We start from the raw sequence: 18385 nt of genomic DNA, 5'->3' as shown, positions 1-18385 counted from the left end.
ATGAGGGTTTACCTACACAATCTACTCATAGCATTCAGTATCTGTTGGGCAGCACAGTGGCGTAGTGGTTAGCGCTCTCGCCTTGCAGCGCTGGGTCCCCGGTTCGTATCCCAGCCAGGTCAACATCTGCAAGGAGTTTGTATGTTCTCCCTGTGCCTGTGTGGATTTCTTCCGGGCACTGTGGTTTCCTCCCACATCCCAAAAACATACAGATAAGTTAATTGGCTCCCCCCTAAATTGGCCCTAGACTATGATACATGCACTACACGATACATGCATAAAAATATGACTGTGGTAGGGACTAGATTGTGAGCCCCTCTGAGGGACAGCTAGTGACAAGACAATATACTCTGTACAGCGCTGCGTAATATGTCGGCGACGGCGCTATATAAATACTTAAATAAATAAATCTGTTGACCCTCATACTACATGAAGGTGGTAACTCATAGCATTCAGTAGCTGTTGACCCTCCTACTACATGACGGTGGTAACTCATAGCATTCAGTATATGTTGACCCTCCTACTACATGAAGGTGGTAACTCATAGCATTCAGTATCTGTTGACCCTCCTACTACATGAAGGTGGTAACTCATAGCATTCAGTAGCTGTTGACCCTCCTACTACACCAAGGTGGTAAAATTGGTGAGTGATTGGCCAATAATAATGGAAAGAGTGTACCAGCCTTTAGCCATAGACCCTGGACCAGCATGCAGATGATCAGATGCTCTGAATGATTTCTAAATTAGCCACATACTTGTGTCAGGTGTATGATTCAGATATTGCTGCAGCCAAAGAGATCAGTAGGACTGCCAGGCAACTAGTATTGTTTAAAAGGAAATAAATATGGCTGCCTCCATATCTCAGTTCAGGTGTCCTTTAAGCATTGGGTTATTTAGCTATATGCAGTATTCTGACCGACTTTGCCCTTGTATGACCTCTCATGGCCATTAATCCTAATATCACCTCCAGCCCTATACCCTAGTTAAACTTTGCCTCTCTCCCTCTTACATAACCCTCAAGGTAGCTTCATACTGAGGAATAAAGATCCAGTAGACAGAAGAAAAAAAAAAAGTCTGCCACTATAGTTTTAGTAATAGCATAAAATTGGTACAAAAATGCAGGAATAAAATGTGACAGCAAACACTAACTTGGTTCGTGACAATTGCAGATCAAGAATAGCTGTGTGCATTCCAAAGTCCATGCTATACCTGGGTGCATGGAAGATGTCCTGGCGATGCGCTCCACCTTCTCTTCCTGATCAGGGGTGCTGTCCAATCATCATGTGAGGGTGGGTTTTGCACAGCGGACCGGAAATGCATCCTCGTTTTGATGCATTTATACCCCGCTGCTCTTTCCGACACTTGTGCACACCAGCCTCGGATGAAGCTTGGCATATACATTGCAAAACGGTCGTAACGCCGTGCACCCTCTGGCGCCCACCCACTCCTCTTCACCCAGGTATAGCATGGACTTTTGAATGCACTCAACTATTCTTGATCTGCAATTGTCACAAACCAAGTTACAGTGTTTGCTGTCACATTTTATTGCTGCATTTTTGTACCAATTTTTGCTATTATTAAAACTATAGTGTACTGGATCTTTACTGAGAGTCTACCATGTTAGTCTTGAGCACATAGTTTTTACTTGGTATCATTACCATTGGCAGTCATTTGTTTCAGGATTTGTCCATTCGTCAATGGACATTGTTACTGTCAATGCATTGTTACTGCATGTTCTGCATTGTAACAATGGAATGCGCAACTGTTTAGGTGTAAACAGTTCATAGACTGTGAATCGCACCATGTTACAGTGTACAAAACAGTGCCAGTGTGAAAGCACCCTAACTGTAACTTCCTCTAGATATCCCATATAATGCACTCCAAGCAGGACTAAACCTAAGAAGTCACAGGAGCTCTGAGTACTTTACTCACTGAAGCAAACTGGTTGATTAGTGTGTCTCAGAAATCTCACATAGCCCCACTATTGACTAAAAACAAGGGTTTCTTGCACATTTCAGCTGGTGCAGTGCAGTACATTCTGATGAATGCCCAGTATTTATGCACAGATCATCAGAACCCCAGTACAGAGCTGTCCAGCTGTTTCACCTACATCCTGAAACAGAGAGCTCTGGGACAGCACAGCACTCCGTGTGAAAGTGCAGGAAGTTATAGGAAATGCTCCTGTTTGTGCAGACCTGTCACTGTTCCAGCACAGTCATGGGAACGGAAGGTACTCTGCTGTACTGTTGCTCTAATACATCAGGAATACAGCATCTCTCCCACAAAGTGCTGGATGAGGATTAGGACATTTTACTTTGTTAAGAAAAATATTATGGTCTCTCTTCCTGCCTTAAAAAATGTAAGCGAAATTAATACGTAGACAAAAACTAATCAAAAGAAAAAAAAACATGATCTACTTTAAAGATACAGAAACTAGTCACTAAAAGTTGTCTTACTGCATAAACCCAGCAACCTTCACATCATTAGTGGTTAGCAGCTAACAAAACTGTAATCATACAAAAAAAAAATAAACAATAATAATAATGACAAATTTAAACATTCTTTAATTACCGGTACACTTTTTTTTTTTTTTTTTTTTTAATTTTCCATTTGCGCAAAAAGTAACAGCAATTTGCACAGCTTCAGGAAAGTGGTCTCATCACCCTGTTTTCTGAAATTATCAATGAAGACCCCAAACCATGCAACATTATCATCTCCATTACCCGATTTCTGATACAAGCAGTGAAGGCAAGATCCAGGACTCCAAACCATGCAGCTTTACCATCTGTGTAAATTTGCAGTGTATGCTAATCATGTTAAAGTTTTATGTTTTTTTTATATGTTGTCATATAGCCCTATTGAATGTGTTTACATACATATGAATACACATTTAGATAAAGCTGACATTTTTCTTAGAGTAGACTGAATTAACTGTTCCTCAAAGGAGTTCATAAAACAAATGCCCTTACCAGTGGCATAACTAAGCAGCTATGGACTCCAGTGGAAATCTAATGGCTTATACACACCATGCAATTTTCCCATCAGATCAACTAATTTCATGAATAACTTCCAACATGTCTGATCTGCTTCCAATAGAGAAAGATTGATTTTGTGCAGCACTGATCTCAAAATCAAATCACTTTCTCAACTGGAAGCAGATCGGACAGGCTAGAAATTATCGATCGATCAGAGTTGATCTGACAGGAAAATTTCATGGTATATATAAGCCATTACATTGGGCCCCCCACAAGCACTGTATACATAACAATAGCTAAGGATCACCAAAATCTGCCAAGTGCAGCCAAAGTATCAGAGTGGTTTAAACAGGAGAGGGGAGCAGTTAGATAATGATTACTACTATTCAATGCACATTGAAGCGCTAATACAGCAGTTATAGGAGGGCCCCTGGTGGGCCACTGTAATGCCGGGGCCCTTGTGCTGTCCCAGTCTCTGTATCCCCTATTGCTAGAATAGCCAATATTCAGGTAATAAAGGGGCTAAAATGCATTAAAAATTCAATAAAACTACTCCAACCAGCACACAAATTACAGATGGATTGGATGTTGCACCTTTCAGAATCCTTTATGTTAAATGAGAGATTTATCCCATGTGCGAGATGGTGCCATAGGAGCTCTATTGGTTATCAGACATGGCCATCTATCCAGCTCAATTACTGAAAAGTGGCAGCTTTCCAAGGCACAGAACAGGTCTACCTCCAGGGCACAGAATAAAAAACAAACAAGTGGGGTTTCCCCAGTAAGGTATACTAGCTTGGCTTTCCCGCTACAGCAGCTGGTAGCAAGCAGAGGCAGACCAGAGTGTGGGTCTCAGCCAGCCGCAGGCCAGGTGCTTCATACCACAAATCACTATGGCTGGGAAGTGGAGGCTACTACAGTTCACTGGCTTCTCCCTGTGAGCTCAAAAAACAAACTAAAGAAATGGGCTGCATTGCTTTGTAGTGCATCAGTCAATATAAAACTAGCAGCTGCTGCACCACTGAGATTAGACAACTTGTCTGCCAAAATCAATATCTACTAGTGCCAGATGGTAAACCAGGTAAACTACCTATATCTATGTATGGCTTGCATTACGGTGTATACACTAATCTCGGCAGAGCAGACTCTGACTGGCTGCCTTTGCTAAGAATCTACAAGGGGAAACAAATCTTACTTACCTGGGGCTTCTTTAATTCCCCCCCCCCCCCCTCCCAATAGTCTTGTAGTTGCCTTAGTGTCTTCCAGGTCAACTCCATTGTAACCCGGGAGTGTTGTGGAAGTGAGCAGTTCACACAGACTTGTAAGAGCGCATGCGCAGAATGTCCCCAGTCATGGTAATGCAATCAAGGAGGCATGCGGACAGGACAACGCATGTGCAGTAGCTGGAACTGCAGTCCCAGTACAAGATCTTTCAGAGGGGGCAGAGGCACAACGGATGGGACACGAAGGGACCTGAAATGCCTGGTACACACCATGCAATTTTCCATCATATTGAAGGGTTAAATCGATAATTTCTAACGGGTTTAATCTGATTTTGATTGTTGTTCTGATCAATTTTCCTATGATTTCTGTACGAAATCCATCAGAAAAGCGATCGGAATTCAGACCGAACCTGTCAGAAATGATCTATTTGACCTGTCAATCTGATGGGAAATAGTATGGTATGTACCAGACAAAAAGTTGGAAGAAGCCCCATGTAGGTAAAAATCGACTTTTTAGTTCCAATTCACGAATGCTTTAAAGGTCATCCAAAGTGACATGTGACATGATGAGATAGACATGTGTATGTACAGTGCCAAGCACACACACATGACTATGCTGTATGCCTTTTTATCTTTCTCTACCTGAAAGAGTTAAAAATCAGGTATGCAAGTGACGGTTTCTGTCCAGGTCAGAACTGGGTGAGACTATAGCAGAACCCTCCCTGATAAGTGAAGCCATAAAACACTTTCCTGTCAGTAAATGGCTTCTGAAAGCAGGAAAGAGATAAAAAGGGGTTAATATAGTTCATAGAGACTCAAGCTCTGGCATACTGCAATGAAGGGGTCATTGAGTGGAGACAATTAAACCATAAAAAAAATGAAAAAAACTAGATTTAAACATAAAATAAAACTGCGAGATATCTAAAAAATAAAAAAAAAGTTTTTAGGAGTAGGATGATAGACACAATTGTGTATCATCTCTGTATGTTCACCTCGGATGTCCTTTAAGGCAGGAAAACAAAGCTAAATACCCACTGAGATGATTTACATTAGGTTTTGTACATATGCATTAGCACCAACTCACAAAAATAACAAAAAAAAACAAAAACAAATTCTCATGGGCCTTTAAAGAAAAAAAGAAGAGGGGGAGGGGGCAGAGAAGGGGATGGGTGGGAATAAACATCAGGCCCAATGTTTCCCTCTGCAGGATAAAGCAAATTGCATAAGGCGGTGCACAGAACTGGAAGAGACTCTGCAGGCAGGTGGGACAGGAATACTCAAGAACGCTGATTTTTTTCCTGCTCAGAATGTCCACTTTGCAATGAATGTAAAAAGATCAAGCCTTTCTGAGCAGCAAGAATGCCCTCATTAGCATGAATGCAATTCTATAAGTCTGTGCCTGTAAATGAGGGCCAGGTGTGGCTCTTTGTTGTGCAATAGGAATTTCACAGCAACAACAGAATAAAAAATACCTGTCTTTACATTTCTCACAGGCATATCAGTCCAAACACTGCACAGCATGCTCAGTAAAGATGACAGCACAGCACACAGCAGCACAAGTCTTTGCTTTACTTTGTTATGTCGGCCACAGCCAGATGGTCCAGAACGTGACACCATTATAGACAGAGGCGTATTCTGCCATGCAGGACATTATTCATGCCTTGTACTTCTCAGATTTCCTTTTATCTTTGCTATAGCTAAGTTACAAGTTATAAAAGGGATTTATAACCACAGTATCAAACACCAAGCTGCAGTGTGGGATGTATTAATTAGTACTTGTTTTTAAAGGTGTTAAGCTGGCCATACACTGGTTGATGAAGCCCAACAGATTGATACCTGTCAGATCATTATCTGATCAGAGTTCTATCTGATAGAGTCCCTCCACTCTCTACACACTGATACTACACAGAGATTTTCACTAGATCTATCTGATGCAATCCCTCCACACACTACTAGCTGCATCGTTTTCTAGCAGATTTGATCAAATGATTGAATCGGCCGGGTATCTGTGAAAAAATAATAAACAAAACCAAAAAAAAAACAAAACAAAAAAAACCTTCCACTGTGGCCTGTATGGCTGTTAGTCACTGGGCTCCTCTTCCCTACCCATTATATGCCCAGCCTAGGCCTGACTGGTCTCTCCTCTACTACACTGTGCAGAATGCGTAATGCAGAGTATGTTACTGTGGGATCCCATTATACCAGCCTTTCTCAACCTTTTTAACCCTGAAGGAATCCTGCAAATAACTTTTGGATCTCAAGAAACCCCTGCAAGTAATTTTTTAATCTTGAGAACCCCTGAATTTATTTTTTCAGGAGGCATGGTCTTTAAAAGTAAGTAAGGCTGTTAATTTCACTTACCTCCTATTACACTGACTCTAATTATACTGTGCTCAATATTATTCTGACCCCCAATTTAGTGCTTCTTTTTACAGTACCCCCTGTTATAATGTGCTCTATTATATTTCCCTCACAATGGGGTAAAATGCCAAGGAACCCCTGCAGAGTCTCAAGGAACCCTGGTTAAGAAAGCCTGCATTGTACGCACAGCTTAGGCCTGACCAGTCTCTCCTCTGCATTAAGCATTTTGCACAGTGTAGAAGAGGAGAGACTGGTCTGGCCTAGGCGGTGTGTATAATGGGATCCCACAACTTACTCTACTACACTGTGCAAAATGCATAACACAGAGAACATTATTGTGGGATCCCATTATACGCACAGCCTAGGCCAGACCGGTATCTCCTCTACTACACTGTGCAAAATACGTAAAAGCAGAGTAAGCTATTGTGGGATGACATTATACACACAGTGTAGGCCAGACCAGTCTCTCCTTTACAACACTGTGCAAACTGCAAAGTAAAGCAACCCGCCTGGAAAAGCCCATAACACATACAAACAACATACTTTTAATTCACTGTGGCATAATGCAGAATTACAAAAAGTCAACCTGTTAGAACTACCTTAAAAAAAGAATAAATTAAAAAGCCAGTATTTTGAAGCTAGCCATACAATGGATGCACTAACTTTCCCCACTTGAAATCGTGGTACCACAACTCCGGCTACTGTCAATCCCTTGCCCCTCCTCCTCCACCCAGTCAAAGAAAATTTGCTCGGCCACAATTTTTTAATGGACGTAGAGATCAATCAGAAGTTTATCAGTCAGATGCTCTGGGCACACAATAGACCACTGGTAAATTCGATAAAGCTATTGAATGTGCCAGAAATATTGCCCTTTGAAATTTAAACTGCCGAAGTACAACTATTAGTCTTAATTTCCCTGTTTAGCTTCAACACAAAGCAACTGTGCTCACCCTATTCATTCTACAATTACTAAGGCTTTGCTAAAACATCGCATTTAGGGACAATGCAAACTACAACAGAAACAGCACACTTTAATTTATAATTAACACTCCACCAATGTACAAGCACTGCAGAATACATTGGTGTTTTATGAATAATTAAAAAGGATTGGCCGAGATCAAAAATACACACTTGGCTAGGCATGGGTTAGAAGCATTCACGTACGCTAGAAACATGAAAGCAGCAAAACATAAATTCTTAAAATGTGTCCTGCCATAAACATCTATTGATAGCCTGATAACACAGCCAAGAGTGGGCATATAAAGGAAAAACGCAACTTTATGCCAGCATCGCAATAATAATTTCATATCCGTAATATGGGGAAAGAAATGAGTACCTCTTTTGGCTTTGCCGCTAGTCTAGTTTAGGGGACTCAGTAGAATTTCCCTATGAGGTTTCCTGATAACGTGATTGGGTGGACAGCACCCTCTCAAACTGCTAGGTTTCAGATAGGTTGTAGTAAACTATGCCGACACTATTGGCCAATCACATCTCTCTGCGCTGTAGAGGGTGCTGTGATTGGAGAACTGTTCCCTATGAGGTTTCCTGCTGGGTCCCCTAAACTAGACTAGGCACATTGGCTTTTCCTAATATCTTTGAAAAACAAATTTTTTCATCATTCTAGTGTACCCCACCCTCCTCAAACTCTCACACCTCTTTCCAGGACACCTGTTCGGCTACAGGGGGGCATGATAATCCCCCCAGTTTCCTAGAATTGGAATACCCATGCAGCAAAGAGTGTATGGAATTGTGAAACCACTCGTTGATATGGGGGATATGGGTCACTGTAGATATAGCCAAGACCTCCAATTCCTCTAACGATAGAGGGTGAGAAAAGATGTAGGAGAACAATAATGTGGACAGAAAAATGAAGCAGCGAATGAAGCCTTTCATCTTAAACATGAAAAGAGTTAATAGCGCATTTATTAAACAGCCAACTCAAACGTAAACTTATAGAAATCTCAGACAGAGAGGTATTATTAGAAGGCATGTTAATACACTCGGCTGACCTCTAAAGGAACAAAATCTTCATCAGGTGATTCTGGAACTGGAACACACTGTATAGAATATACAATTATTCCTTAGGGAACTGAAGGCCTAGTCTGTAGGTTGGAGAAATTACATTTTACCAAGTCCTAATTTCTCATTTTGTCAGAACATTCGGCCTATTCTGATCGTACCACACTGTAAAGCCATTCTAACGAATAAAATGTCAAAGTTTAGTATATAGACTAGCTAGGACAGATTTATCAAGATAGGTGCAAGGAAAGCTGGAAGCAGGTCATTCCAGTGCCACTCTGTTTTAACATAGCTGATGCCAGCGGCAGGGCTGTGGAGTCAGTACACAAATCATCCGACTCCAACTCAGACTCCTCAGTTTATAAAAAAAAAAAAAACAGACTCAGACTCCAGGTACCCAAATTTGCTCCAACTCCGACTCCTTAGTCTAATTCTTATGTGGAGTTGGTACAAAAATCAAACTCCATCTCCTCAGTTTGACACCTCCAACTAAGACTCCAGGTGGCCAAAATTGCTCAGACTCCACAGCCCTGGCCAATGGCACTGACTTGAGAGGACTAAGGGGGGGGGGGGGGGGATGGCAAGGAGGTAGTAAAATAAAAATTTTGGGACACACGGTGGTGGTTTTGGCACAAGCACTAGGATATTTTGTAGGTTAAGAGAAAACTGCCTTCAGTGCATGGGTCTAGCATTGTGAAGACACTAAGAAGTTTTATCAGTAGTTTTATCAGTTAGGGATGAAAGGTTAGGGCTAGACATCAAGAAGGAATTAGCCATGGAAGGTGGGGGGAGGGGGATAGAAATTAACATGGGTTAACCTTAAAGTGACACTGAAGTTTAAAAACAAAACAAAAAACAAAAACAAAAACAAATGTATGATGTAATGTTTTGTACGTGTAGTACTGGTAATTGATAGAACATTAGTAGCAAAGAAAATAGTCTCATATATATATATATATATATATATATATATATATATATATATATATATATATATATATATATATATATATATATATATATATATATATATATATATATCTTACATAAAATATATAATATATAAAGATATAAAATATCTTTTTTATAATACTGCATATTTCTGTCATATTTGCAATTACAAGCCACAATCTGTATTTTACACTATAAAAGAACCAGAGCTAATGACCCTTTCATCTTCCCTGCAGTAAAAATCTAAATCTGTCTCTGACCGTTTCTTTGATGTATAAGTGCTCCAGAAAACAGCAACCTAAGTTGGGTCGGAGACTCAGAGAGGCTCTTTTTCATAGATAGCAACTGAAGTTTCTTAACTCTTCCTGTACTGGAAACAATATTAGACTCATATCTGTACTACTAATGTTCTATTTCTTAGCTGTACTACACATACTAATCAGCATCTCATAAGTTTATTTTCACTGCAGATTCCCTTTAAGGCCAAAAGGTGGCATCAGGAAAGGGTTAATGTTGGAGAGGGAAATTTGGGTTAGGCGTTTAAAACAATTTTGGAGGAGGAATTGGGGTCAGGTGTTAGAAAAGGGCTATTCCATAAGGATTTTAGTTAAGGTTAGGTGATCAAAGGGGTAGTGACAAAAACAGCAGCACAGACCTGAAAAGGAAGCTGCCATATGTATTTCCTGTTAAACAATACCAGTTGCCTGGCAGTCCTGCTGATGTTTCTGGTCAGAATCATACACCTGAAACAAGCATGCAGCTAATCTGGTCGGGCTCTAATGATGGCTACACACGGTGTGTTCCCGCACTCGATTCGCCGCTCGATTCGTTTATTTCCAACATGTTCGATTCGCTTTTCGCTGGATCGTTAGGTCGATTTGCCATACTTTACATGGAAATCGACCTAAAAATCATCGAAATGCGCTCGGAAATAATCAAATCGACGGGAATCGAGCGGCGCATTCGATGCGGGAACGCACCGTGTATAGCCAGCACAAGGCTTTAAAGTATTAGAGGCAGAGGATCCACAGGACAGCCAGGCAATGTGCATTATTTAAAGAGACACTGAAGCGAAAAAAAAATGATGATATTATGATTTGTATGTGTAGCACAGCTAAGAAATAAAACATTAAGATCAGATACATCAGTGTAATTGTTTCCAGTACACGAAGAGTTGAGAAACTCCAGTTGTTATCTCTATGCAAACAAGCCATTAAGCTCTCCGACTAAGTTAGTCCTGGAGAGGGCTGTTATCTGACTTTTATTATCTCAACTGTTCCTGGACTATTTACTTTTCCACTGCTAGAGGAGAGGTCATTACTTCACAGACTGCTCTGAAAGAATCATTTTGAATGCTGTGTGTTGTGTAATGTGCACATATTATAGAATGATGCAATGTTAGAAAAAAACACTATATACCTGAAAATAAAAAGTATGAGAATATTTTCTTTGCTGCTAATCTTCTAGTAATTATTCATAGTACACAACCAATTCACTATATCATATTTTTTTTTCGCTTCAGTGTCTCTTTAAAAGGAATTAAGCATGGCAGCCTCCATATTCCTCTCACTTTGAATTCCCTTGAAGCACTGGAATATCAGCAATGGTATTGCTGACACTAGGCACCTGCGCTCAACAGCTCCAAAACCAAATATACACAAAAAAAAAAAAAAATGAAAAAAGTGGAGAGGATTCTTACAGGTGTAGTTATACAAAAACAAGGATTCTAGTAAATCAGACATTTTTAGCAACTGCTCCATTTTTGCTCCCGTTCTTGCTCCGGTCTTGGAAATTTGTTCAGTAACATTTGTAAATGATAATCTCCCAGTAAACTTCTTAGTATAAAAAGAGCAGCATACAAAAATGTTCATAACTGTAAGTATTTTCATTGTTCAAAAACAATCTCTTTCACGACAATACAATTAAGTAAGCACTACCTAATTGAAGAAAAAAAGAGAATGTTGTAAAACTGCAGCGCTCTTGCAATCAATAAGTAGACCCATTACTCAGAGGCATAGCAGTGGTATAAATCTGAAGCGTTTGCTTCCCCAGAGACGTTTATCATTGTCACATTGTTGGCTTTTTTTAATTTATTTTTTTAAACAGCCTTTAAAAAGGGAATACAAAGTGCTTTTATTTATTGATGTTGTTTAGTACTAAGAATAGATTTTTTAAATCAAGACCATATGAAATATTACAAATCATTAATGATTTTACTGGCAGGTGTACGGATAACAGGTTGTGAGTTTACAGTTGAGTAGTAAAATTAAGACCAAAATGTGCAGTGGGACACTAAGGACTTGTTCACACTAGGGGCTCTTTTGGCCTTTTTTCCAGTGCAGGCGATTTTCAAAATGAAGAAGGTTCATATCAGCGCGTTGCATCCGCTTTGCGGTCCGCAAAGCAGGGCCTGTACCATTTTTTGGGGCCATTTCCGTATAATGGTAGGTATAGGAAGAGCACTAAATGCTCACAAAATCGATTTGTACGGCGATTGCGTTTGCGTTTTTAAGAATAAGTACAATGGCCTCAATTCACGGAGCATTATCAAACGTTTATCAAACACTTTATCAAACGTTTGATAATTTACCGCATGGGTAAAATCTCATTTTGAATTCACTAAGGTGTTATAGATTTATCGAATGTTTTATCGATAAACTGTTCAATAAATCTATAACACCTTAGTGAATTAAAAATTAGATTTTCCCCATGAGGAAAATTATCAAACGTTTGATAAAGTGTTTAATAAAGCTCTGTGAATTGAGGCCATTGTATTCTTTTCCAGGTCAAAGAGTTCACTTCCTGACGTGCGTCAGAGAGTGAATGAAAAAACTCTGGAAAAGCAATTAGAAAATCGCTTTTAACAAAAACACAGTGCGCAGTGGAGCACCGGGAGGCTTTAAAAAAAATGCGCACAAAAATTTTGAGTTTTTAACTGTGAACAAGGCCTAAAGGTGACTATACACTCATCCATAATTCCCACCGATATCTGACAAGATTTGAATAGAACTGTTAGAAAGCGATACCACAAATGATGCCCGTTTGAAATCGATCAAATTCCTCAATCACCCCAGACGGAAGTTGTTGCTCCATCAGCGGTGGATCAAGAGAGCGGTGGTAGCAGCTTTCGATTACGGGATGACCAACGTGCAGTGTTGGCAGCATAGCTTACACTCACGCCAGTGCGTGTTTTCTCTCCATCCTTGCCAGGCGCTCTTTGAGGTCTATACCCACGGTGCCAGTGTCATGTGACTAATGCTAACTAAAGCCCGAACACTGGAGGCCTCTAATGGTCACATAAGGTCCATGTCCCGATGCCTCTAGTGTTTATCATGTGACACAGGCACCCAAAAACACAGTTAGAAGCGCCCAGCGGTGGAGAGAAGACATGCACCGACAGATAAGTTAGTGTAAGCTCTGCTGCCTAAACTCTGCACAGCCCCAGAAACATAGATGGGGAAGACCTGCCGAAATCTATTAAAAATCTGTGCCTTGTGTGGGTGTAATGCTGGGAATACACGGGTCGACCCGGCGGCTCGATTAGCCGCTGGCTCGACCCCCGCTGCGTCCCCAACGCCGTCTGGATCGATTCCCGCTCATCCCGCGGGTGCTTCCTTATCTTCCGCTCGACTCCCCGCTATTGTCCGCTCGCGGGGTATCGATCCGGCGGGTTATCGCAACCCGTTCACTACAGTAAATGGGTCAGCGCTGCGCCTTTTGAAAAACGCATGCAGCGGTGTGATAGCCCATAACACTGCTGCGCAACGCATATAATGGGAACGCAGAAGTGCAGTATATGCACTTCTGCTGTTCTTGCGCCTCGCACAGTATACGTGTGGCCAAAATGCGCACAGCAAGGTGTATGATGTGAATGAGGCTTAAAACTCGAAGCCTATCGATCTGCAGGAGAGCAAAATGCCAGCATATAAAGGCTGAGAGATATATATATTTTTTATTTTTTTTCTTTGAATTGCAAGCAACATTAGAGACCAGATTGGATAAAGAGCAAAAGTATTATAAAGAGCAGCAAAGAGTGTACAGCTTGTAGATGCTAACTGTGAATGAGGTCTCATCAGTAGTGTTTCTGAGGTCAATGACCTCTTGACATAGTGCCCTGATCAGTGAACAGTATGTTTCAGCTCCTGGCCTAACACAATATATTGCTCACTAGGAGTGCGGCTATAGATGAAATCCACTGGCCTTTGCACGTATTGTGCCGATCACTGAATGTGATCTTCAGACCACTGCCTACAGAGCACAATGACTGGGTGCGCAGTAAGAGATCACTGGACATTACATTCTATGTACTAGCTGCAGAGCACAAGGCACAAGCACTGGCTGCAGAGCACAAGGCACAAGGCCTAGCAGCTCAGTAAGAGTTCACTGGACATTACGATCTATCCACTGGCTGCAGAGCACAAGATAACTGGACATTACGTTCTATACATTGGCTGCAGAGCACAAGGACTGGCTGCAGAGCACAAGATAACAGGACATTACGTTCTATCCACTGGCTGCAGAGCACAAGGAACAAGAAAAGGATGCACAGTACAGGATCACTAGACATTACTATCTATTCAGTGGCCCCAAAGCAGAAGAGACAAGGACTGGATGTAAGAGATCACAGGGCATTATGTTTCAGCCACTGGCCACAGAGCTTTATGCACTGGATGCTGAGCTAAATGAACAATCTACTAAATGAGTCGAATAGGTTGGGTAATTTGTTTGATAGTCATGGGTTATCTTCTGTACCGATTCTCTACAATAACTATCCCTGGACTGTGCAGAGTTAGAATAAGATCTTCACATTCCAGAAATGACTCAGTCTTACCTGCAACTTCTCCTCCTCCTTCACCAGTTCCCTGGGTGGGAACAGATCCTTGGCTTGTATGTATTCCAGGCTGGGAGGCTCCTCACCCTGGTGAAAGACATAAACATGGCATAAAAGGTTTGCCTGAGGGAAGAAGTTGTCCTTACTTTCAAATATTTAGAATGCGTGGAAATGTTACAAGAAAAGCAACATTAAAGGGAAAACAAAGGTTTTAGGTAGTCGGACAAGCATCCGGAGGGGAACCGCACGCTCCAGCATGCCCTACGTATTAAACCTTGCATACACTACCATAACAGTGGAACTAAAAGTTGTTGTCACGTTGGTCTGATTACGGTGTATTGATTTACAGGTAGTACCCGACTTACTAACACCTGACTTATGAATGACCCACCAATATGAACAGCCTGAAAATGTGAAATTTGATTCTGTGGGAACAAGTGATTTTTTTTTTTTCATAAAGAGACTTTGTAGTTTTTGAGAAAATTAATTAAAAAAAAAGGTTTTTAAACAGGTAAAAATGACTTTTTGCTGAAGTACACTGAGGGCACAGAGGTGACAGTGGGGGACACTGAAGGCACAGGGGAGAATAAAAAAGGTACAGGGCACAGAGATGGCAGAGTGTTTTGATTTATAGACATACTCAAGTTAAGAACGAACCTGCAGTCCCTACATCATTTGTTAACCGAAGACTACCTGTACTGTATATTTTGTACACTGCCACAAAATAAAAATATAATGGTTTAATAAAAATGTAAGTAAAAAAAATGTAATTAAAAACTTTTTGAAAATAACTGCTGGACAACCAGATTTCCAATAGGGCAGATAGCAAAATAAAAATGTTTTTCACAGACTTTGTGGAATTAAACAAGTAAAAAAGAATCTCTCTGTCCTTAGAAGCTGAAATGGAGCCTGCATTTGTAATGTGCACTCAAACTTTTTCTAATAAGAGTAACAGATACCCAAGACTGAGAAATACCACTGTAAAGAGACTCAGGGACTATGGTCACAGAATTTAGCAATAGCCCACGAAACTAGCCCACCAGTGACAGAGGCCAACTAGCAGAAAACAGGAACCTAAATTATCCTGTTCAACAAAAGTAGAAGACAAAGTTGTTAAATACTGTTACCACTGTGACTTTGTTACATGCTAGACAAGTTCTCTTTTAAAATGGTAAATTTACATTTGTTAAGAAAAATTCAGTTTCAGACCTATACGGCCCAAAGATTACACAGGTTGTCTGTACATATAAAATACAGCAATTTCATGGTGTTCCTAACCTAAAGTGTCAGATTGGAAGGTCATAATTTCCTGCCAGTCATTGTTTAGTCCCGGTGAAAATATAATTAATTCTATAGAAAGATGAATAATTCCAGGCACATTATAGCTCAGAGTACTGCTGACATAGTTAGGAAATACAACTTGAGCTTACTGTCGGTTTTGCATAACAGCTGGCTGAATACTGAAATGGGAAGGTAATAATTAACATGAACTGACAAGAAGTTTGAGGCACTATTCCATGTATATGGCAATTTTACAACAGATGTGGCATTTTCCCATTAACGATAATGTGTGTCAAAAGCTTGAGACTAACTAGCGGTCAGTGAATGAAAGAACAAGTGCGTCTTGTGACATGATCTCCACTAAGACTGCTACTAACTGGGCATACTTTCACCTCAGACAGGTAAACACACTGCATATTAATGGACATGTGAAGTACAAGCCAACTACTTCTTCTCTCAGGAATTATTGCTTTAAAAACATGAACGCCTGGCTCAGAGAAACAAGCGAAGTAGGGATGATCAATGAAAGGCAAATATTTTCGAGTTGAAGCAGCATTATGCAAATTTTGTATGCACATTTATGCAACATGAACCAATCAAATTCTGTTGAGGTGAGATTTGATATGAGGAATTTTTATGAATTCACATCACTCAGTGAGAACACACACATTACATTAGCAAGAGCTTTTAAAATCACAATTACTTAGAAAAAAGCTCTTGCAGTGTGAACCAGCCCTAGACAGATATTGGTCAGAAAAATCCAACTTTCCTGCCCCCGAGAAGGATCAACTGGGGTCCTTTCACAATTCATCAGTTACATTGCAGAATAATTCTGCATTTCAACTCACTGCTCACAATAAAAGTCTATGGGCCTGCAACGTTTAAAAAGAAAATAATATGGCAGCCTCCATATACTTCTCGCTTCAGGTCTGTAGCAAGGAACAAAAAAAAAAAAAAAAAAAAAAAAACACCCAATAGAGCCTTCCCTGTCCCCTCTTGGTGTTCAGGTTATTGTGCTGTACCCCAATTAAATGTGCCTCCTCAGGGAGCCCTCAGGTCCCAGAATGCTCCCACAGATGGGCGGCTCTGTATTGCGCATGCACAGTACGGGACCGCCCATCTTAGGGAGCACTACGGGACACGAGTGTTTCTGAAGCCGAATGAGGGTCTCCGAAGGTGTGTTTGACAAGTTGGTGGAATACATGGAAACAGCGATAAACTGGAATGAGGACACAGAGAGGATATAGGATCCAGACCCTTCCCTCTGCATAGGTAAATATGCAACTTTGTATTCTCACTTCAGTTTTATGTTAAAGTAAACCAGAGATCAAAAAATTTAAAAGAATCGAAACTTACCCGGGGCTTCCTCCAACCCCATAAGCACATGTGAGTCCCTCGCCGTCCTCCCCCGGTCTGCTGTTCAGTCCTCAGGCTCAGTCGAGTCAGCTCAGGTCTAATGTGCATGTGCAGGAGGTCCGCGCATGTGTAGAAGACCCAGACTGGACACGGACACGACGGCAAGGGACTCGCATGTGTTTATGGGGCTGGAGGAAGCCCCGGGTAAGTATCGATTCTTTTTATTTTTTGATCTCTGGTACACTTTAATACCTACATTGCAATTTACACACACACACTACAACGCATGCATTATGCATAGCACACAGTGTGCATCCAGCCTTGCTGATTCTGGGAGAAATACAGTATATACAGACAAACAAGTTCTGCTCAGTACAATGCTCAGGGTTAGATAGGGCCACAAACCATAGCCTGTATGAGAGTAGACTGATGCTTAAGCAGAGCTGAGCCTAGCAACCGGCCGACAGATTTATGCTCTCTCCTCTGCAGCAAGAACTGGCATCTCAGACGCAACTTCTGCTCCCAGCAACACCACGTATTCTGTACACCAGTCTCCAGAGATGCCCTCAAGCCAGGTTCACACAGCTGTTCTATGCTCCAGCTTTCTCCTCTCATACATGTATAAGCACAGCAGAGAGATCTGCTGTCTCCAGTCTATTGGAGAAGAGATTTCTTTCTTCACTGATAGGAATAAGCAGTCTGTGCTACTTTGTCCATTACAGTTTTCACAGGACCACTAAGACAGGCTTTATGTGGAGAACAAATCCAGGTAAAAACTGGAGCAGTTCTCTGCAAAGTACTGCCCTATGTATCCTTTTGTCTGGCTCTGGTACCGCCCAGAAATAAAATATGGCAGGCAGAGGCAGATGTGTTGAAGAATCTGTGTGCAAAGCATCAAAGGGAACCTGAGGTGAGATGCATATTGTGGCTACCATATTTATTTCCTGTATACCAATACCAGTTGCCTGGCATCCTGCTGATCTTTGGCTGCAGTAGTGTCTGGATCACACACCAGGAACAAGAATGTGGCTAATGCAGTCAGACTTCAGTCAGAAACATATGATCTGCATACCCATTACCCAGAGGATCCAGTTCAAACTCCTGACTAACATACAAAGCCCTCCACGGGTTGTCTCTTCCATACATCTCCTCACTAATCTCAAGATATTGTCCCTCCCGCAACTTTCGCTCCTCCCAAGAAATTCTTCTGGCCTCTAAAGGCCCATACACACGTCGGATTTTTCTGAACGACGGGTCGTTTGAACGTCCCGTCGTTCAGTCGTTCGCACGCGGAATCAGACGTGTGTACGGACTATCGTTCGCGTGATAAGACTGGTTTCCAGCGATCCGCCCGGCGGATCGCTGGAAACCAGTCTTATCACCCGAAC

General features: G+C 41.3%; 1 protein-coding gene across 4 annotated transcripts in view; it reads right to left on the bottom strand.

The window, feature by feature from the left end:
* The window catches only part of MTMR4 (myotubularin related protein 4), a 137512-nt gene that overhangs the window by 52106 nt on the left and 67021 nt on the right, over nucleotides 1–18385 (bottom strand). For 3 of the 4 annotated variants that reach the window (XM_068270042.1, XM_068270041.1, XM_068270040.1), the window contains 2 exons: nucleotides 14361–14447; nucleotides 8569–8616 (listed from right to left, as the gene is read on the bottom strand). In XM_068270042.1, coding sequence (XP_068126143.1) covers nucleotides 8569–8616; nucleotides 14361–14447 — 135 coding nt within the window. The remainder of the gene's footprint in view (nucleotides 1–8568; nucleotides 8617–14360; nucleotides 14448–18385) is intronic. The other variant, XM_068270043.1, reaches the window with a different exon arrangement.

Source organism: Hyperolius riggenbachi, chromosome 2, assembly GCF_040937935.1.
Source record: "Hyperolius riggenbachi isolate aHypRig1 chromosome 2, aHypRig1.pri, whole genome shotgun sequence".
Taxonomy (NCBI): domain Eukaryota; kingdom Metazoa; phylum Chordata; class Amphibia; order Anura; family Hyperoliidae; genus Hyperolius; species Hyperolius riggenbachi.
This window is presented reverse-complemented; position numbering and strand designations above follow the sequence as displayed.